The following is a 23,029-nucleotide window of genomic DNA, read 5'->3' on the forward strand; positions in this document are numbered from 1 at the left end:
CTACTAACACTACTAATATTTACAACCACAAAATAAAATAATGAAGAAGAATCCAGCATACAATAGTACGGTTACACTAAAGCATAAATAATTAACAACAATAGATCGAGTCAGCTGCAGTACCGCATTTCCCTATAGGCCCACTAGGCCCAGGCCTAGGGCGCATAAATTTTAAAGTACACAAAAGAAAAAAGTTGCGGCGGCGGGTGGTGTTGGCGCTTGGCGGGGCGGGTGGCCAAGGTCAACTAGGTCCGGGGTGCGACGTTGACTCATTCATTGGTTCATTGCTTTTATTTATTCAAAACACTCCTATATATATATATATATATATATATATATATATACTATTATAATTATCGTTCATCAAAATTACGTAATTAAGAAATTTACTGGATTTCTACGTCAGTGTAATCAGAGTCCTCTGGGGGGGGGGGGGGGCGCTCTTTGGTCTGTAGGCCTAGGGGCGCCGAATTTGTAAATGCGGTCCTGGTCAGCTGATAATATCACGTGACAATTATTACGAAATAAAAATGTATAGACCTCCATAATAAAAATGATATTCATATTAATTATCTACAAATATACCAGGGAATAAAAAAAACATAAAACTTTAATCATTTGACGTCGTATTTATTTAAGAAAACGACGAATATCAAGGTGACTATATATTGCCGCCTGGCGCTTTTCGCATATGTCACCGACGGCAATATGTTGCCGCCTGGCCCGGAAAGGGTTAAGGGTTGGCAGCACGTTGCCAGGATATGATGGGGCCCGGCCGAATATCTTTTCCGGGGCCCGCCAAAGCTGAGTACGGTCCTGATCGTGTTGTACCATCACTGTTCTAGACTGCTGACATCCCAAAGTGTGAGGTGATCCATGTAGCAATCGTGTGTGCCGGCTATAATGCCAGTCGTTCAGTCGTCACACTGATCAAGTCCATCCTGTTCTACCGCAAGAATCCTCTCCACTTCCATCTGTTGGCAGACTCTGTTGCCCAAGTTATTCTGCAGACACTGTTCTCCTCATGGAGCGTTCCTCAAGGTAGCTTGTTTCAAATTTCTGTTATGATATGGATGTAAATTTTCCAATATATGTTGCATGATGTAATAAACAATATATAAGTGCCTGATAGCTGTTATACTACTTTAGGACTGCACATTTTGTTTCACCAATAAGTACATTGTTTAGTTGTCATCATAAAATTGTTGAATACCTGTTTATTTCATTAATTGTATTGGTAAAGTTATTTAAAACATGTCATCTAGACTTGTAGTTAAAAAAAAAAACTATTAGAATACTGTTAACAGTTGATATAGTGAATAATTGATTTTCCAATACCTCAACAGATCTCCATTATTGGAAGCAGTTTGATTTGTATTCTTCTTTACTACTTTGTGAGGTTTAAACAACAATTTTTTCCCTATATAACTTATATATTTTTTTTCCTTATTTCTCTATGTATGTGAATTGATGAGGTTGATCTGATGAGTTTGTAATAATTTGGGATGGTAGGTAATTGAAACTGAATAAAGTTTCCTGGGAAAAGTTTTATAGCCTTATACATTTATTGAAATTGTTCGATTGTTATAACATTTAATACATAAACTTTTCATCATGTCTATAGAACTACGACCGAAAACTCAGTAACATTGATTAGTAAGTTTTAAAAGTTATCAAATAATGTGTTAACTTTCTGGTAGCCTACATTTATATTTTACTCCCTTAAATTTTGTGAAAATAATTGCGTGATCATTGTAATATTGTTAACACATGAGTTTATGGTAGCATGAGTTCAAAGCACTGATTGCAATAGTTCATTCGTCAGTCTCAACCAATAAAAGGTTTCAAGACTCTTATTTGTGGTAAATGTTTATCTCGAGTGTATCACAATAATTGACATGTTTTATACCCTTTTTAAAAAACTTTTATACTTATTAATTTAGAAAATATATGGTACCTTAGCTTTTCAACAGTTCTAAAATTTATTTTTGTAGAATTATCACACATGTTTTAGGGTCCCATTATCAGGTTTATAAAAACTTAAAAATCAGCGGAAGTTAAAAACACGTAAAATAACATTTAATAAAATACGCCGATTCAATAAATAAGACACAGACATGATAAATATTTAATTTATGGTACACATACATGGTATAACAAAGGACCCGAAATAGCTGGTTGGCAACACAGACACTGAGAGCTAAAGATTATGTCACTAATCTTCCCCTACTTCCTGGTCTGTTCTTATCAACTATAATTTTATCATTTGGTAATAAATTATTCTTCCGACTGAGGATCATATTAAAAATATAGTGAGTTTTTCGTTTTTATTACACAATTTGGGTCTTTATTTTGAAAATGTTTGTAGATTTCATATTCTTCCTGGGTGTCAAGTTTCTAACCCTTATTGCATATGTTAAAGACCTTCAGACTATCATCAGAGTTGTTCATATAGTTACTTTCAAAAAGATGTTCGGTGAATGATGATTTTTATTTGTTTGCTTGTGGGTCGAGGCAGTGTTCTTTGAATCTAGTTTCAAATGTTCAACCAGTTTGTCTGATGTATATCCTGCCATTTAAATTCCCCAATTGTACATTATCCTTTCTGTTTAAAGCATTACAGGTTCTATTTGATGTTTTAAAGTCGGATTTAAGTAGATTTAGTAACACAGTATGGTTTTAAGAAGTTTATCTAGCATGAACCAATAATAAAAAAAGGCCCACTCCTGTTCCCTCCATTTTTAGCACCATCTTATTTCTGTTGCCATTTACTATTGGCCACTGGTCAGCCGTATGTGATTGGTCAGCGAATGCTGACATACAGGGTGTCTCAAAAAGAATCATCCGATTTAATAAAATCATAACTATTCTGTTTGTTGAGCTAAATGCGCCAACAAAGTACTGTTGAAAAGAGAATCTTTTAAAGTTTTACATGGTCCTCGCTAGGTAGCGGTAGCGCGCTTGAGTGAACGCCTACTTCATTTCTAGTGAAAATGGCGTCTGCACAACAAAAAGCGTTTTGTGTTCTACGTTTTTCGCAGTGTGAGTCTGTAATAACTGTTCAGTGTGACTTCAGCCATAACTTTAGAATATGGGGCACAGAAAAACCACTTTAAATTGTGCAACATGAAAGAGACTCTCCAAAATTTAATGTGTTTTGCGCGGTTTCATGGGAAAAGGTGTACGGTCCATTTTTCTTTGCTGAGAACACTGTTACAGGAATAACATGTCTTCATATGCTTGAGAATTATCTTTTCCCCCAATTGGAGACTGATTCAAACAACTTCATTTACCAACAGGACGGGGCACCGCCACATTGGCATCTGACAGTCCGGCAATTTTTAAATCAAAGAATTTGTGACCGATGGATCGGCCGCACTGGACAAAATTACGCATCTTTACATTTCTGGCCTTCAAGGTCACCGGACCATACTGTATGTGATTTTTCTTGTGGGGTTTTATCAAAGACTCTGTATATGTGCCTGCGCTACCAACAACAATGGATGAGCTGAGGAATTGCATTACAACAGCAGTGGAATCAGTAACTCAGGACATGCTCGCTGCAGTGTGGGATGAATTTGAATACCGCATAGACATAAGCCGTGTATCTAAAGTTGGACATATTGAACACCTTTGAAAAGGTATGAAAAAAAACTTTTTGAGTTTCCCTTTCAACCAAAAAAAATTAGTAATTGTATATGTTTACTACTGTTCGAAATATAGACATGCCAAATCGGATGATTCTTTTTGATACACCCTGTATTGTGACCTGTATTCTATAGTTCAGTTATAATAATTAGTGTTGTGTTTTGTTTTATCATTAAGTGCATGATTTAAAGTTAGTGAAGTTGACTCACAGCATGGTGGTTGTGATTTCCTAAGTGTCACAATACTCTGGTATGATTTGTTTATTTTAACCTAATTTATAATTATGTGTTAGGTTAGTTTTATACCTGAAGAAGAGATTAGATTGCAGATTTCGAAACATGTTACTGATTTTATATCACTGAATGATAGCAAATGTCTGGAAAAAATTATTTTTCCTTCACAATCCTTCGATTGTCAAAAACAAACTCGAAACAAAGAATTTGTAATACCTTGTAAGGTTTCGATAGCAGCCATACAAAGTTTTGATAAGTATGCAATAACATTTAAATATTATTAACTAGTATCTATTTTTACAAACATAATACCTGATTCATTACAACTATAAAAAGTCTAAATTTTTATAAGCTACTTTGTATGCATATCATTATTTTTTTATGTAAGGCTTCAATAGGATAGAGTTTATAGATTTTTGAAAGTGTTATAAGTCTATTAACATGCATAGTAAATCATCAAACTACCAGTGTTGTAAGAACTTTCACATTAATAATACATCTTCAGTTTGATATTTTGAGGTGACGGCTACAAGGGAAATCTATTTTTCTTCTGACTAAGCTGAAAAAGATATTTTAATACATTTCAATTGTAAATATTGAAGTAAGATTTCAAAAGAAAATGATAGATCAACTCCAAGCAACTGGTCCTTTTCTTCACTTGAGTTTATCGTTGTTATTTGATTAGAATTGTTCATGAATTTATGCTAGTTAATAAAGAAAATAGTTTTGTAAATCAACATGTTCTTTTTTTGTAAATTAGTGGAGATGAGTTTCTACCTGGCAGACAACGTGGTGCCAGATGTGTCCTGGATTCCTAACAAACACTACTCAGGAGTGTATGGGCTGATGAAACTGACTCTGCCCAAGGTGTTGCCACCAGCACTGCAGCGAGTTATTGTCCTTGACACTGATGTCACGTTTGCCACCGACATCGCAGAGCTCTGGAAACTCTTCTCCAAACTGCAAGAGAAACAGGTGTTGTATTGATGATAACAATTTTTAAAGTGGTAAAAGTTCTATAGATTGATATATGTTTTATTATTTTATTACTGTTATTCCAAAAAAGCATAAAGTGTTGTGTGGAAAATTTACTAAGATGAGTAAATTCGTTAATATATGGCTTGAATTCTAGAGCATTGGCTTGGTGGAGAACCAAAGTGATTGGTACTTAGGCAAGTTGTGGAAGAAGCATAGACCTTGGCCAGCACTAGGAAGAGGGTATGTTGAGGTTACATCATTTCATAATTATTTTAGTTCTTAGTTGTTGAATGGCTTAGTATAAATTTGTTCGAGTTTTAGTTAATTTTATGATAAAAATTAAATTTTTTAGTTAAAAAATCAGTTGAAATTAGTGCGCTGATATATTACCCCACCACTATAACTCCTGTATTGCACAATTAGTTTGCAAAATTTGTGAATAGAATATATTAGCCACAAGATGATACACAGAACTACACAGGTCAGTCAGAAAATACACATTATATTACTTTTACAATTCAAAGATTGAATCTGTCAATATTCTTGTTAAAAACTTTGATACCTGTAAAATCTATTATTTAGCATAAAATTTGGTATACAAATTAAAACTCTGTTCTAATTTCTAAAAAATAATGTAGTTAATTCATTAACCATTATGAAATATGTCTAAATTTTTTGTTTTTTGAAGCCTTGTGGAACTTCTTGTATGTAGTTTTTTAGATTTGATCTGAAATATATGAACCACTGATAATTAATGTACAGTGAATATAATGTAAATATTCTAATCAATCTAAATTGGGCTCAATGGACAAATTAATGTGTTCTAGTTATTCTAAGTGACTTTTTTTCTGGGTCATCAATGTGTCATGGCCACGGGGATTTCTCCTGGAACAATGGCACCTGTTTCTGGTTCAAGTGTAAACTTCTATGTGTTAACTTGGGAATAACACAAAAAATAAGTTAATAATAAAGTTAATAAGTCTATTATTAGTTATATGTGTCAGTGACTTCAAATATCATTTGAAATGTTCACCATTGCAGGTATAACACGGGAGTGATATTGTTGGAGTTAAAGCGTCTAAGAGAGCTGGGCTGGGGGCAGTTGTGGCGACTCATCGCAGAGAAGGACCTCATGACACATTACACCACCAGTCTGGCTGATCAGGACATATTTAATGCTATCATCAAGCAGCATCCTTACCTTGTGTACAACCTGCCATGTCAGTGGAATGTGCAACTCAGTGATAACACCCGCAGTGAACTTTGCTACACAGAGGTTACCGATCTTAAGGTCAGTTCATTCATTTAGTCCTGTGTGGAACTATTGTTTGTATATCAGTCGTATATATCTGAAATGGATCTTCAACATTAGTCTTTGATCAAGTGTTTTCAGTTGAGATAGTTTAGTAATTACTGATGTCAGACAGATAATACAGTGCATACTATAGTACAAGATGTATCAATACAAGCCTAGGTTGTAGCTCGGTGTTGCCAGCTGTAATGATATAATAACTAGTGATGGGACATCGACTTGATCCAACAATCAAGTGATCTTTACTACTCATCTATCTTCCTGAATCCTTCACCTCCATGATGTAAATTAACACAGGTTTACACTATGACACATAGCATACCCAAAAAATTATTACTATTTTGTTTTCTTTGCCTAACAAATCATGGTTTTCTGGAAAAAACGTTATGTATAATAGATAATATTATACACATTTTTGTATTTATATAAAATTTTAAAAAACTATATCATAAGCTTGAAAATGGGCCACATAAATTACTTGAAAGTGATCACTTAGTAAGGCTTGGAGGGTTAAAGCCTTATTCAATCAAACAGTACTACAACTATCCCATCAAGTTTAGTTATCTATACAGGGTGAACCCACCTGGGCCACTGATTGTAGCAGTATAACAAGTGAAGATAGAAACTCTGTTTCAACTAAACCTCCCAAAAATTAGTAAGGGGTAGTTTTGTGGGGGGGGGGGGGTGGGAAATTTTTAAATGTTAAGGTGGGGTGTGTGATACCTCAGTTTAAAGGTCTCTTGAAACAGATCATTTCAAAAAAAGGTTTTTAATTTATCTTGCCGTTAAGTACAGGGTGTTAAAAAATCTAAAAAAAGAGCTTTAACAGATTTTTTATTGTTTCTGTATTGAACAACTTTTTAGGGGGTCATGTAGCATTATTTATTATCCCTCATATCATGGAAACTCTGAAGAATGTTGTATCTTTCCTACTCTCAAAAACAGTTTGTCTTCAACTCTTCCAAATACTTAGATATTACTGTATGGGTTTCTCATAATTTGTGTTACAAATCATTGAATTTTAAAAGTCTTTCTTTTAATTTCTAGGTGATACACTGGAATTCTCCAAGCAAACTTAAAGTAAAGAACAAACACGTGGAATTCTTTCGTAACTTGTATTTAACATTTTTGGAATATGATGGCAATTTACTCCGACGGGAACTGTTTGGTTGCAACATCACCAAGACTTCACTCAAGGATCGCGAGCTCAGTAAGGTAAACTCAAATTCTTTTCATTACAGATACAGATACAGATACAGTGAACTTGAATTATGAATTATAAATACAGAATATTTGTCAAAATTAGCTTAAAAACTAGTTTATACTATTGTAACAACGTTAAAAATATAATTTTATGTTAGGTCAAGGTATCTTGGTAGTGCTATGTTGGGAAGGGTTGATTCAATGTGAATGATGAGTTCATTTTCATTTCAACTTCTACTTAGTGTAGCGTCTTAAATCTTATGCTGTCACAGACTAAATCTTCTGAAGAGATCCAAAAAAATACAAACATGATTTCAGATTCCAGGAGTGAAGTCTGTGATAGAGTCAGATTTCAGAAGCTGCACTAAAAAGAAAGTGAAATGGAGCTTAACTCAACATTTGCAAATGAATCTTTTTTACACATATTTAAATATTCTCAACACTAGGAATAAGAAGCAATTAGTTTTACCTCAGCATAAATTGGATATTTAACACAACTAAATTCTTATGCTGGAATAAAGTTTCTAAACCCAGTTCCAATAGTAATAATAATAAGACATTAAGAAGTTTAGCCTAAACTTAATAGAACATTTAATTCAAAATGCATTTTACCCTTTCAAGAATTTTATAGAATGACAATGCTATGAAAGCTACATTACTTAATTATTAAACTAACTTAGTTGTAGGTGACCCTATTTATTGTAATCATGTGCATAATATAAATGAATATATTTTGAATTTGAATTTGATCCCTTGAACTAGCATGTGGTTTTTCTCTTGTAGGCTGTTTTTTTGGATGATTCCCATTGTACTTTTATGCTAAAATCCATACAACATATTTTTTACTGTTAACATGTCTGTATGTGGTGGTAAAATTTTGTTCATGATGAAATAAAAAACACTTTGAAATATAACACTTACCAAACATAAATATAAAAAATGTTATGGTATATAAAAATTGGAAATTCTCATTGCAAAAAACAAAAGATAGGGCTGTACCTAAAAACGGTAGTTACATAAACAAATTCAAAATTTTGAGATAACCAAAACATGCCAAACTTAGACTAGTTTTAGAAAATGCATAATTAGTTATATGGCAAATAAATTAGTTTAATGCATAAACTGGAAGTAGTACATTAAATGAATTGTTAGTTCCATTGATTGCTGGTTGAGACACGTACTAAACAACAAAAACCACATTGTTTACTGATTTTTTAGTAAAATCCGATTTTTCTTCTTTGTACGCATAATAATTGTTGAACGAGTTGACCTAGAGGGTTAGGAATTTTGGATAAAACTCTACCTCTACTAATCCTACATTGGTTCTGAAAATGGCACACAAATTAATTCATTGGGAGTCTCAATTTCTGTCTGACTTTGATTACATTAGTCGTATTGGCACCAGAAAAGCTCAGAATAAACAAATAGTAAACAGAAAATATTGTGAAGGTTAATCATATGATATGTCTAAGTAACTCATCAACACATATGATACTTAACACCAAGCTTGGTACTGTTACATTGACTGGAATTACTGGTGGAAATTGGATGAGTAGAGCATGGATCTTATTAATGGTAGTTCAAAAGTTTAGTATGCAATTTACTATTTACATAATAAACACTCATATAATTGATTACATATGCCTAGGATAGTGCCCTTGAAACAAATAGAATACCTTTTGCTACCTGAAAATCAATAGATATTTGTCATTGAATAATTCAATTTTTGTTAGTTTGCATGGTTTTATAGACACAAGTGAACTTAGATTGGTTCTGCTTACATGCAGAAGATGTACAAGGAAATGTTGCAATAAATTTATTGAGTGTAAAGTCTAGGTTTGCCCCCAAAAAATGTATTCACGTGTTTAAAATTTCAAAGTTTAATTGGCTAGCGTTTGGGTGATTCCCTCCTATCAATTGATAATGAAATCAGATTTTTGTCTTTTTGTGTGTCTCCATTTGTGTACACAATAACTTTAGAATGAGTAAACTTAGAGGGTTGAACTTTGGTGTGAAATATTGAGATCTATTAAGATCGAAATGAATTCACAGACTTTTGTTATTTTTAGTTGAATGAAGACCACTGCTAAGAGTTCCGACATGCCAGGGTAAATCGATTGCGTATTTATCTCTAGTGATTGGCCCTAAATGTTGTTATTTTTAGTTAAATGAAGAAGACCCCTGCTACGAGTTCCGGCGTGCCAGAGTAAATCGACTGCGTACTCATCTGTACTTCCTGGACTATGACTTTGAACCATCAACAGATGGTAGTGATGTCACCCTTGTGGCTCAGCTGTCCATGGACCGCCTACAGATGGTGGAAATGCTGTGTAAACACTGGGACGGTTGGTTTAGTTATTATTTCACTTTGTTCATTTTACCCATAGACATTAAACAATATATATATATATATATATATATATATATATATATATATATATATATATATATATATATATATATAAATATAAATATATATATATATATAATGTTAATATTATATAATAACATAACATTCATACATTCATTAAGAACCTGTTACTTTGTTACCTGTTTGTTGATCAAATGGCATGGCATTATTATTTCAGTATGATTTAAACCTGTGAAGTAATAAATTGATTATTATATGTGTGTATTGTACATAGTAAACTTATATTCTCTTTTTTAAATATATTTTGTTTGTATATAATTTTGTTCTCTCTATTAACTTGCTGTGCAGGTCCAATCAGCCTGACTCTCTACATGTCAGACGCAGAGGCCCAGCAGTTCCTCAGTTATGCTCTCAGTTCAGAAGTCCTCAAGGACAGGAAGAACATAGGCTATCACATAGTCTACAAGGAAGGGGTATGTTTACAGTTTACATCTAAGTAAGTTAAAGTAGAGGCAACCTTAGTTTTTCACAAAAATTTTAAACATTTTTCATGCTTTTTTAATTGTTTACATTGTCAAACTTTAGGTCAGTCTATTAAAAAGTAATAAGTAAAATGTAATTTATCCTAATTACCAGTTCTGTTTTAATCCGTTTTAGTTGTTAGTAAAATAATAAATATATATGAGTGCACCAAGTTACAATTACTATAAAAAAATTACATTGATAACATAATTAGAAGATATGTCCTTGATGATAACTTATGTAGCAACATGTAGAGGCCAGGACAGATTAATTAAATTAGTGCATAGGTAATCCAGTTATTGATTTATGCAAAGGAGTGGAAGTCTGTATTCAGTAACAGCAAAAATTCTAAAAAATCAGTATAATCATAGATTACAAAACTAGTGAGAGGATGAGATGGATAATGAACAGGACTACTTTGGCTCTTTTTTGCCTTATTTGTTAGATAAACTTGTATTTAAATTTGATAACAAAGAGTCCATTGACATCACATCAGCACTTAAATTAGCTCAGACTATTACTTCTCAAGGTGCCTATCAAGTTAGTTATGTTTAGTTTGTTCACAAACAGATCAACAGGCTCTAAAAAATAACAATGTGGAGAAGAGAGTGGACAGGAGCATGTCAGTTCAATGGACTGTCGTGAGCTCAGGGAATTTTATTAACTCAATTGAATGGATGGATTCTAATTCCTAAGGAACCTCTAGTCAATAATATTTAGTTTGTTCACAAACAGAACAACAGGCTCTAAACAAAAGCCATATGAGAAGAGATAGTAGACAAGAGCATGTCAATTCAATTGACTGTTGTGAGCTCAGAGAATTGTATTAACTCAATTGAATGGATTGGCTCTATTTCCCAAGGAACTTCAAATCATTTGCTCACCTCAGAATGTACACAGCTGCTAAATGTACAAAGAAGGTGTCCTTTTCAGAGTTTCAAAATATTAAACAGATTTAAACTCTAAAATAAATGTACTTCTTCCATCAACAGTTTTATATCAAGGTGTAGTGTGGAATTTAAATTGTAAACATAATAACTGTAGCTTTATTGCAAGCACGAATGTGTACGATATCTTATTGGGAGAGACAGTGGATGCACGGTTAAAGGTGTCAAACTTTAAGTCTGAATTAGAGAGAACTCGATTTGAAATTCTTCTAACCAGTGCTTTCATCCTTTTTTCGTACCAACTCTCTCTTTTACTTTGATTAATAAAATCTCTGCACAGACGATGATGGCTTTTTGGTAATGAACAAAATACAGTTCAAAATTATTTCAGCCTTTCCTTTTAAAAATTATCTTTTGTCTTTAATAAAATAATCTGTTACATTTAGTTGTTTCTATAATTGGTTCACAATGTAATATAATGTTTAATTCATGTGAACTGTGATGTTATTTATAAAAATGTAATGTAAATTACTATGAAAGATGTTTTTTGAGATCAGTTAATTTACTGAAATCAAATTATAAATATTAATATAATCTTCAAACCCAGATATTTATCACTACTCAAACTATTCTTATTAGAACTTACAGACTTCTGAGTGGTATCGACTTGAACAACTCTCCTATACTCATATTGAACGGTCGTCCTCTTTCATACAGTGACAAGGTCAAAAATCTTGGACTGACTATTACAAAAACTGTTAGTTGGGCCGATAATGTTACTGAGACTTGTGGCAGGGTATTTGCTAGTATTCATAGTATTAAGCAATTTGCTATTTATTTACCCTTGAATTTGAAAGTAATGCTAGTGAAGACTCTGATTTTCTGCCATTTCAATTACTGTATCGAAGTTATAAATGACATGACGGTTGAGCTTTCGGACAGATTACAACGTGCTCAAAATTATTGTGTTCGCTTTATCTTCAACCTTAGACGATATGACCATATAACACCCTTCATCAATCACTTACATCTGTTAAAGTTGAATCTACTCCGTCAGTTCCACATTCTTAGCATGTTACATTCTATTTTGTATAACGATTATTCCCCTTCCTATCTGTCTGAACGCTTTTCTTTCATTTCTGAAACAAGCAGTTGGAATACTCGACGTGGAGCCTCTCTGTTATCTATTCCTGTTCATAGATCCTCTATTTACAGTAAATCATTCACAGTCTCTTTGATTGTCAGCTCTGGAATAATCTCCCGGATTATATCAGAGGTATTCGTAGTCGGGAACGGTTTCGGGGGGTGCTTAGGGACCATCTGTTTTGGGCCTTGTTGGGTTGACGATATCGTGGCATAGGGTATGGGACGATGGCTTTATGAATGTCTGTTAATTTCCTTGTAAGTTTTATTCTATTTATTTATTTTTAGTTTCATACAGAACCTTTATTTCATTTTATTACTTTATATAAATAGAGATTATAATTTTTGAATGTAAAATAGTAATGTAAACTGTATTGTGGCTCTTGTTTTACGGTAATAGTATAGTGAGTTTATTAATTTATGGTTAGGTGTAAGAGAGGACTTAATAGTCCTAACCTCGCCAATTGAATATGTTTTACGTTGTATTCAATAAAGACATTTTTCATTTCATTTCTTTTATAAGAACAATGTTATCTGTAAATAACATTAAAGTATGTTATTTCAAAACAATAATCAAGTGGAGCAATGATTAATTCGTAGTAACCCTATGTCTATGTTTAGGATTTCTATCCAGTAAATCTACTCCGTAACGTGGCCCTGCAGCAGGTTAACACACCTTATGTGTTCCTCACTGATATAGATTTTCTGCCGATGTTTGGTCTCTACACGTACTTGAAGAAATCTATTCAGTCTCTTGACTTGGAATCTTCAAAGAAGGTAAAATTTCTACTTCTGGAACTGTGGAATACATTATGATTTGTTAAATATATATGTCATTATGTTTAGAAATTAAAGTTTGTATCATACAAATAAGAAGGGAACGTGTGCCAATGCATGATATCTGCATACAGTTTGGTCAATACCTAAAGTAATTAATTATGGGAATAGCCCCAAAGGTCACCTCTTTGTTCTGCACAATTTCAATGTGTATAATGCTTTCATTATTATCTTCAAAGATCTCACCATGAATTTCAGGCTTTTTACATTTTTGGCATTTTAATAATGTAGTAGTATATTCACCAATGTAATTGTGTACTGGACCACACAATCTGGATTTCTCAGCACCAGGACTTCTTTAATTTCAACCTAAAACCAATTTTTTTAATGTAGTGGTTTAAAAACATTTTCACCCGAAAACCAAGTCAGGCTTTTTAGCCTTTTTTTTTTCATTCTTCTATACTGAATATGATGGGAGCAAGATTAAGTACATCAGCAAACGCGTATGAAGTGATTATATAAGGACTAAAATATTTTTTTAAAGTACAGTAGGGAGTGGCTGATAATAAAATAATTCAGTTCCTGTTTCGATACCAAAATTGTGGTCTTACTTCTCAGTCCTGAATTTGATACTGATTCCTGTATTGTCTGTTACTAAGAATATAATAAGCTAGAGTGTATCATGATTACATAAATAAATGTTTCAGGCGTTGGTTGTGCCAGCCTTCGAGACACAGCGTTACCGCACCAGTTTCCCTCGAAGTAAAGCTGAACTGCTGCGTATGCTGGACATGGGCACACTCTTCACATTTCGTTACCATGTCTGGACCAAGGGTCACGCACCTACCAACTATGCCAAGTGGCGTTCAGCTACCACGCCTTATAGGGTTTGTACATTCAACTCTACTATTTATTATTTGAAAAGATGAAGAAAGTTATCCAACGCAAAATTAAGATCGTAGTTTACAAAATTATCATTTAAACAATTACAATCAACTTAAATTTAGGTAAAATATCCATTAATAATACTAAGAATTTCTAATCAGTCAAAGAATTCTAGTTTTAAAGTATATTAACCCTTTGAGTGCCACAGCGTCGCTAATTTTGACTGTACGAAAAGTGCATAAAGTTCCAGCATTGCCAATTTTGACGTTTCGTATTTCGATAATATTTTATATATACAAGATTATTTTGGCCAAATAACCAGACAGCTGTATTCAATAGGTTCCAAACTATCAATAAATACGAGTTTTATGTTGTTTCTCTACTACTTTATCCGTGAAACTTATGTTGTTTGGGTACTTATCAAGAAGCCACTATTTTTGGATGAGTTTTTCTTATCGGCAAAATAAATTATAGTATTAAAAACAACTGACTTTATTTAACCTATTTTGGAATTAACAAGTTATTACGACAATCAAAGAAATAAAAAACTATAACAACAACGTTTCATTATTCGAAAATGTCAGGTCATTCGTATGTCTATTTGGAGACGATTTGGAGATAGGAAGTATGACTCATCGAGTATTTTTCGATTCATTATGGAAGAAGGAACTTATAATGAAGTTTATTTTGATCTCTGATAAGGAAAACTCGTCCAAAAATAGTGCGCTGTGATAATACCGAAGTACCTGTGCGATGATTCTGTCTTCCAGTCACGCGTCATAGCGGACGAGTACCGTGTTGCGTAACGGCCTTTCTTGTTGTTTATGTGCCGATAACCAAGCATTTGAGTAAATACTAAATAGAATAGTAACTTATACAGTATTTTACTGTATTTATTTACAAAAGTAATGTAGTGATTTGAGTTGTGTCCAAGCGAAAAACGTGAATTTTCAGTGTAAATATTATTAGGGTTATTATTTAGTAAATGTAAACTTTTATGTAAATATGTTAGCAAGTATTTGTTTCTACATTTACTAATCATATTCATTTGTGTTATATTGATGTTTTATTAGATTTATTGGTAAAATTACATCATTACTAAGTAATTTCTAAACTCTAACAAATGAAGTACAGTTTATAAAATGTCGGTACCGGACAGCATTTTGTTAATCCATATAATGCCATGTTTTTTAAAATTCTAGAATAAGATATTACACATGGGTTTTATTTAGAATTATATGGCCTTTATCATGGTATAAAGAAAAAAAATCTTAAAAATACCGTGTACACACAAATTAGGTCGAAACTTAACTTTGTATACAAAAGTAAAAAACTTTTTATAAATACTGAAATTTTTATAAATCAAATTTTATTTGTAACGATATGTATCATATTCTGCATTTAACACTTTAACCGTATCACCGGTCTCTGAGACCGGGCGGGTATTTTAATGTTACGAAATTGGCACACCTGATTGTCTGACTGTTTTCCCCCCCACTTAGTAGCTGTCAAGTAGCTCCCGACCGTTATTTATGTCTAGTCGCTCAGTTGGCCTTGAGCTCTGCTTCGACACGTAGCAGTGTTTTATTGTTTTGGTTACGGTCTCCTGTACCGGACAATACGCTTAGTGTCTGGTGAGTCCCCGGCCTCCGATACCGGATGATACGCATTACGTTTGAAGTTTTGTGGTTGTAAATATTATTGTATATAGTTATTGTTTTTTAGTTCTTTTTCTATTTTGTGTTTCGTATGGCTCATTCTAGGGATCTAAGGGTGAATGATACAGACTACAATGAACGTATTTTTCACCTCCTTTACAACAATGGAGAGGAAGAAAGTGACGAAGACGCGGACGATTCAGATCAGGATCCTGATTATGTGCATTCACATGCTGACAGTGAATCTAGTGACGGAAGTATTTTAGATGACGAACCTCAATTAGATGATGAAGGTGAAATGCACTATACAGTGGAAAATTTTATTCTTCCGGAGGGGGAGTCTGAATTCTTCTGGGGTAAAGACGACATTATTTGGCGCAAAAGTGAAGAAAACAAACAAAGACGAACACCCCAACACAACATTTTGAGAGGACCACTTTCCCGGTCCGACAAGAAGAGCTCGAGACTTAGGTCAAGCCCCAAATAAATTACAGGTATGGGACAGTTATTTTACTCCTGAAATGTTGAATGAAATTTTAGTACAAACTAATAAAAAAAATACAGTCCATTCGAGCCAATATTGCTGAAAGGTACAAAAAACAGTCAGTACAAAGACACTGATATGTTGGGAATTGAGGGCTCTGTTAGGCCTAATTATACTGCATTCAGTTACAAGATCTTCTCATGAAAATGTAAAATCTATATTCAACAAAGACATTACAAGCAGGCCAGTATATAGAGCAACGATAACGGGAAAAAGGTTTGAAGTGTTGCTGGCATGTTTAACGTTTTGATAATGAACAAACTAGGGAAATAAGGAAAAGAGCTGACCCTGCTGCCCCCATAAGTGAAATATTTCAGCAATTTATAAATAATTGTAAAGATTTGTATGTAACCTGGACCTAATGTCACTGTTGATGAGATGCTGGTCCCCTTTCCGGGGCCAATGCAAGTTCCGAGTTTACATGCCTAAAAAGCCTAAAAAAAAATACGGAATCAAAATAATGTGCTTGACAGATTCTTTATCTTCGTATTTAGTAAATGCCTACATTTACAGAGGGAAAGACACCGATGGAATCGACTGAGTGCAGAAGAAAGACAACTTGGAAAACCAACACAATCGGTTATTCGATTGTGCAAGGGGATTGAAAATAGTAACAGAAACGTTACAGGAGACAACTATTTTACCTCTATTGAGTGTGTTGATGCCCTTGGTGACCGATCATTGACATACGTAGGTACTTATGAAGAAAAACAAAAGAGAAATCCCTCCTGAATTTTTACCATCCCCAGATAGAAAGGTTGGATCAACCCTGTATGGATTTGCTGGCAATACAACTTTGCTTTCTGTTGTGCCAAAAAAGAATAAGGCGGTAATCCCTTGGTGTCATCAATGCACCACAGCATTGAAAACAGGGGACAGAAAAAACAAACCCTGAAATTGTATGTTTCTATAATAAAAACTAAAGCAGGGGTTGACCTGCTGGACATGAAATGTGCAATTTATTCATCTAGCCGGAGAACAAGGAGATGGCCCCAAGCAGTTTTCTATCAAATGTTGGATATTAGTTGTGTCAACTCCTTTATCTTGTATCTTTCATTTCGAGGTAATCCCCTATTAACAGATACCAATTCATCAAAGACCCTCGCCATGGAACTCATAAAGCCACATATGAGCAGACGCCTAGACATTCCAAACCTACCACGTGACATCAGGGCTACCATACAAGAGTATGTTGGAAATCAAGAACCCCAGAACCAAAATGGCTGCATCCCAAGTGACAAACTGGAAAAAAGGAAAAACCTGCTCCAAGTGTCCACCAGTAAAGGAGAGGAAGACAAACTATAAATGCAATCAAATGTGACCAACCAATCTGCCTGGAATGTTGCAGGAAAGTATGCACTTCTTGCGCCACAAAGATATGACTTTAGGACCATATAAGTGTTGTTGAGTTGAAACAAATTTTCCATTTTACTGATGTAAACTTACTAATATTGATATTCAATAGTATTTGTTTTAAAAAATAAATAAAGAAGTGGTTTTTTTTTTTTTGTTGAAAACGTTGTTTCAATTTCCATTTCCATATACATACATACAAATTATTTTAAAAATTGTACAAGTTAAAAAATGTTAAAGCAATTTTAATGATCAATTCTAATTCACAGATACATGTATTTATATGCTAAATTGAAGTAAATCTTGATATTCAAGTCAAAACTAAAACTTAAGTGTATAAAAGTACTTCCGGTCTGAGAGACCGGATGATACTGTTAGTGAATGAAAAATCATGATACTGTTAAAGTGTTAATAAGAAAAAAAAACAACAAAATTATGGAAATCTGTTTGGTAGTTATTTTACAACAGCTTTTTTCCCAAAAGCTTACAAATATGCGAAAAGCAGCGTGGCACTTTATGCATATGCCTTTGGAAAATACCTGTGGCACTCAAAGGGTTAAACACTAATCACAATTAAAAGCAAATAATCAAATGAATTAACATTTCACTTCTAAAACTCTCAAATTAAATCATAGTACATTTTTCAGTGTTTCCCATATTTGAAAGTAATATTTAATAACAATAATAATAATAATAATAAGGGTTAAATGGAAAAATATTATTTTGTTACAATTTTACAATTACAATTTTTAAATATTCAATGTGAATTTTTCATTTCAATCTTGTCAAAGTTGAATGGGTATTTGGGTCCTTAATATAAAGTCCCCTGCAAGGAGAACAAAAATAAATTAATTTAGAACAGTTTTGGATTTTGTCAAAATTATTTCCTGTATGTTATGTACATAAAATATCACACTGAATTTGACAATCCAGGTACGAGTCTTGAAGCATAAGACATTGTATAAAAACTTGGAAAATGCGGTTGTATAAGTTAAAGTAACCCCAAACTCTCAGAGTTGACTATATCAACTACATGCAGTTTGACTGGCTTAAGTGCTCCTGAGCCGTGCTGCCTACAAGAAACTTCCAGAGCAACAGTATATAGGAAACCTACTTATTACAGTAGAGCTTCTTCATTTTTATTCAAATAGTTTTTATTTCATGATACTAAGCAAATAAAATTTATTTTTATTTGCAATTATAATTTATTATTTTAATACATTTTTTAACCTTGGCTCTAGATATATGTTGTAATTGTTGATGGCAAAATGTTTGTGACATTTGTAGCATAACATTATATTATTTACAGGTTCAATGGGAGCCAGACTATGAGCCGTATGTGGTGGTCCGCAAGGATATCCCTGAGTATGACACCAGGTTTGTTGGCTTCGGCTGGAACAAGGTATCCCACATCATGGAATTGGAGGCTCAGGGGTTTGACTTCATAGTTCTCCCCAACGCTTTCATTATCCACATGCCTCATGCACCTAGCTTTGACATTGCCAAGTTTAGGGGCTCTGCCCAGTATCGGAGGTAACTGTCCTTTTCTCTTTAATGGACTAGAGTTAACTTATTTCAGTTCAAGTGATCAAGAATTATCATGAATTTAAGTGAGTAAGTTAACATAATTTCTTTTAGCGTAAGGAGTCATAGTTCATTGATTGATATTGACATTTTTAGACTTTTTAGGATTTTCATGATGCTTTCCTAAACAGAATTAGCACACTTTGACTTTGTTTAAGTGAGGCCAATCCCCTTTTAACCTTTATTCTGCAATCCTTATTAATCACTGAGCTGTGTAACAATCTTACCAATCTGAATAAAAAGGAGAGTCGATACAGTACAAGTTGATTTTCTGATAAAAAGAGTTATGGTCATAAACAAGTTTTTAACCTATGCTATATCTAACTGTAAGTAGTTTAAGACCGAACTTTGATCAAAATTGTTTTCACAGTACTTATATCATGGTAGTTTTGATTTCAAAGTTCTGTGTATTTGTAAATGTTTTGTAAATTATACATTTAGAATATTCCAACAACTATGTAATGCTATGGCTGCACTTTGTGCATGGCACATTAGTCTCCCCAAACTATTGCAGTACTTTTATTTTGTTTGTGTTTTTGTGTAATCAAAGTTTTTTGTGGTTGAAGTTATTATAAAGCCTTATTTGCTCCAACTATCAGGATTAATGTAATCAAACCAGTAAATAATTGTAAAAAGAAATGAAGGCCAGATCTATTAAACTATAAACTGATTTGGTTTATGGAACACATGGAGAGGAAAGCAATTTGAGGGGTGAAATATATGTAGTCCACTATTATTAAAATATAGAAGGTACATAGTGAAAAAATGGAACTCGCTTCAGAAAGTCGCTAACACAATTATATGATGTTAACATTGTTTTCATTCGATTTTGAGATCAAAGTGTTACACCCTGCCTGTGGCTGGTCTTGTTTACTAACAAAACACCTGTGTGGAACAAATTTTAATTTGCTCTACTTTTTCCTGCAGATGGTCCCTAACATGAAGTTTAGATTCTTTAACGCATACTAGATGTGAAAAAGTATGTTTCTTTCCACTTTTCTTATTTTTATACAGTTCCATTAGGATCTAAAAAATATATGAAGTAAATTATCTATATATAAACTAAATATTATGCTCTGTGTAATTTTCCTATGCCTTGATTCTCAGAAATGATGAAAATCCAAATCATCAGTCCCAGTACTGTTAAAAAAAACCCATCATCTGTGATAATAAGTGCCTTGAACATTTGCATAGCTACAATAACCATGTGGAGATTTTTGAAGCGTAAAAATTATGAACACTTACATCTTATTTTGTTAATGTGTACTTCTAACATGTGTTTCTGATTATTACGTATATATGTGTACAGATGTTTGAAGATTTTGAAGAATGAGTTTGTGAAGGAGTTGGGACATCGGTATTCAAGAGTTTTTGAAACTGAGGACAGCTGATCCATACTAAACAAGGATGGCCAATGCCTCTTCTGTACTGTTTGATTACTAGAGGTAATAGGGATTTCAATAGCAGTATTTAAATTTTTTTGTCATTTTTTGTTTAGTCTAATACATAAAGAAACATTTTTTATGTCATATAAAGTATTGAAGTATTAAAAACCATTTTAACTGTCCATCCAAATTAATGAATTTGGTAGTTAATGATATGAATAACTTTTGTACACATTATAGAAGCTTCATTAATTGTTGACTCAATCTTAAATTCATCCAAGTTCGATAACATAATAAAAATAGGTGTTTATTTCTTGTTTGATTTACGTATTTCTACATTTGTTATCTTAATGTTTTTATTTGTTAAAAAACCGAATTACGTTTCCCCCAGGGGCTCATAATCTTTAAGAGTCCATGGATGGTCACCATGGGATACCTGAGCTGAAGTATCTCATTACTTCCACTTCCTTATGACATGCTACCTTCTCTGAAACTTCCATTATACTTCCTTTTGAAATGAGATTCTACTCTACTTTCTATTTCTGGCCAACCTTGGGACCCTCTTCTACTTCCGACTGTAGTCCGAACATACCAGTAGTCTTGCTCCTATTCTTTCCTTTTCCTTCTTAGTCTTGATCGAGTGTTCCAGTATATGGCACGCTGGGAGTCCTTAAGACGACGCTGGCAACTCTTCCTGGTGTCAGTGAGAGATGATGTGCTGAGGCATGTCACGTGTGTTGGTTCAGAAGCCAGCGACTTCGGTCCTTAGTCATGAGTGAACGGTGATCGGAGTGACTCTGTGAGTTGTCAGGCCAGGATTGCATGCATGCACGAATACCTGGCTCGGTCAAACGAAACAGCATTGGGGCAGGGGAGTCTGTCATGCCACGGCCTATCAATCACTTGAGGGCATGCCCGTTATTTTTTTCTCAGCCCGCCCATTGCTCACGATGCACTGACGACCCCACCTTTATGAATACCCCAACCACCACTCCATCCTTATCTTTAGGGCATACAGTGTGTTGTAACCAGAGATCATAATAATTCAGAGAAAAAACGCCAACTCAGAAAGTGAGCTTGAAGCAAAACAAAATCGAAGGAATGCTTAACGAAACAACAATATTCTTGTTTCACTATTTCTGATAGTGAGCAATAAAGAAGACAGTAAATGCCTGTCCAAGGTTAGCTTATTCCTTACAAATAAAGCTTTTGTGGCATCGTGGGGTCAACCTAAATCTGAGAAATGGAACTATGAATCCTAAAGAAAGCCGAGAAATGGAACTATCTTGGTGGAAGTTGCAAATTGCAGCCAAGCTAAACATTTTCTCAAAATGATAAACCTTTATGATCAGACACAAATTATTATTCAGCCACTCAAGCTTCATTAAACTCAACCAAAGGTATAATCTTCTGCCATGACCTAATGGAATGTAATGAAGATGAAATTAAAGAGGAGTTACAGGACTCAATGGCAACAGACGTTGTCAGGATTGTTCAGCTCAAAAAGGACCTATCTCTGGTCTGATACTGACATTTGCAAACCCTCAAACTCCATAGACAATCAAAACTGGCTACTTATCCCTTTCCATATGTCCCTACTTCAAAAACCCTCAGGCGTGTTTTCGTTGTCAGTGATTTGGGCACACCAGTAAACGTGTTCCAGATACAGAGACAAGGGTCACTAAGAAGATCAGTGCAACAACGAGCTTAAATGCATAAATTACAATGGGAAACACCCAGTGTCCACAAAAAATGGAGAATCTATTTGGAAAAGAAGACATTTTTTAAATAATGACCCATGACAAACTGCCATTCAACGAAGGTTGTAAAGAGTACAGGAGGGTTACCCAAACTTCTAAAAAAGGATACTTGCTTTAGAGCTGTGTTGACACCTGTCCAGCCGGCTCAGTGCAGCTCATGTATAGCCTTGGAGGGTATGGGGCGGAGCTTAACAGAGCAGGTTAATCCATCTCTCTCACTTCCGGGAATAGAAAAATTTCTTTGTCATCTTCTGCTAGCTCTAAACATGAAGTGCAGATGCCCATTATCAAAGCAAAAGCTCCACTTCTTAAAATTTTCCTAGTACAATATCAACTAGATTCAGAGTCAAAGTTATACAAAATCAGAAACCTGCTTTGTACTCAGAGGACAGAAAGAAACTTGCAGATAAATTGAAGAATAATATTCAGACAAAAGTAGATAAGAGATCTAAATTTCCAATAAGAAATTCAAAGCCATCCTCATCCAGATCTTCTCAGATGTTCCTTCTTGATGAGGACATTGTTTGAGGACAAATACAGACGAAATTCCAAACTTTGCAAAACACCTTCTGTACTGTAAGGAAACAAAGAAATAAGATTACAATGCATAACTTTACTTAAAGCATACAAAGACAAATAAAACATTTACAACATTGTTACTATAGAATATAAATGGTTTGAGATATCATTGAGAAGATTTAAAATTACTTATCAATAATAATAGGTCTAAATAATCTGTATTCAAGAGACTAAGCTATCACTCCACGCACAACTCAATCAAAAGGG

At 33.8% G+C, this 23,029-nt stretch overlaps 1 protein-coding gene across 2 annotated transcripts in view; it reads left to right on the forward strand.

Moving 5' to 3' along the window:
• The window catches only part of LOC124357535 (LARGE xylosyl- and glucuronyltransferase 2-like), a 39,460-nt gene that overhangs the window by 8,583 nt on the left and 7,848 nt on the right, over nt 1-23,029 (forward strand). For both annotated transcript variants that reach the window (XM_046809425.1, XM_046809426.1), the window contains exons 4-14: nt 846-1,041; nt 4,642-4,856; nt 5,014-5,099; nt 5,901-6,150; nt 7,219-7,386; nt 9,539-9,719; nt 10,094-10,218; nt 12,919-13,074; nt 13,782-13,961; nt 18,824-19,047; nt 20,408-20,543. In XM_046809425.1, the coding sequence (XP_046665381.1) occupies nt 846-1,041; nt 4,642-4,856; nt 5,014-5,099; nt 5,901-6,150; nt 7,219-7,386; nt 9,539-9,719; nt 10,094-10,218; nt 12,919-13,074; nt 13,782-13,961; nt 18,824-19,047; nt 20,408-20,489 (1,863 nt within the window). In that variant the 3' untranslated portion in view covers nt 20,490-20,543. The remainder of the gene's footprint in view (nt 1-845; nt 1,042-4,641; nt 4,857-5,013; nt 5,100-5,900; nt 6,151-7,218; nt 7,387-9,538; nt 9,720-10,093; nt 10,219-12,918; nt 13,075-13,781; nt 13,962-18,823; nt 19,048-20,407; nt 20,544-23,029) is intronic.

The sequence above is a fragment of the Homalodisca vitripennis genome, chromosome 3, assembly GCF_021130785.1.
Source record: "Homalodisca vitripennis isolate AUS2020 chromosome 3, UT_GWSS_2.1, whole genome shotgun sequence".
Taxonomy (NCBI): Eukaryota; Metazoa; Arthropoda; class Insecta; order Hemiptera; family Cicadellidae; genus Homalodisca; species Homalodisca vitripennis.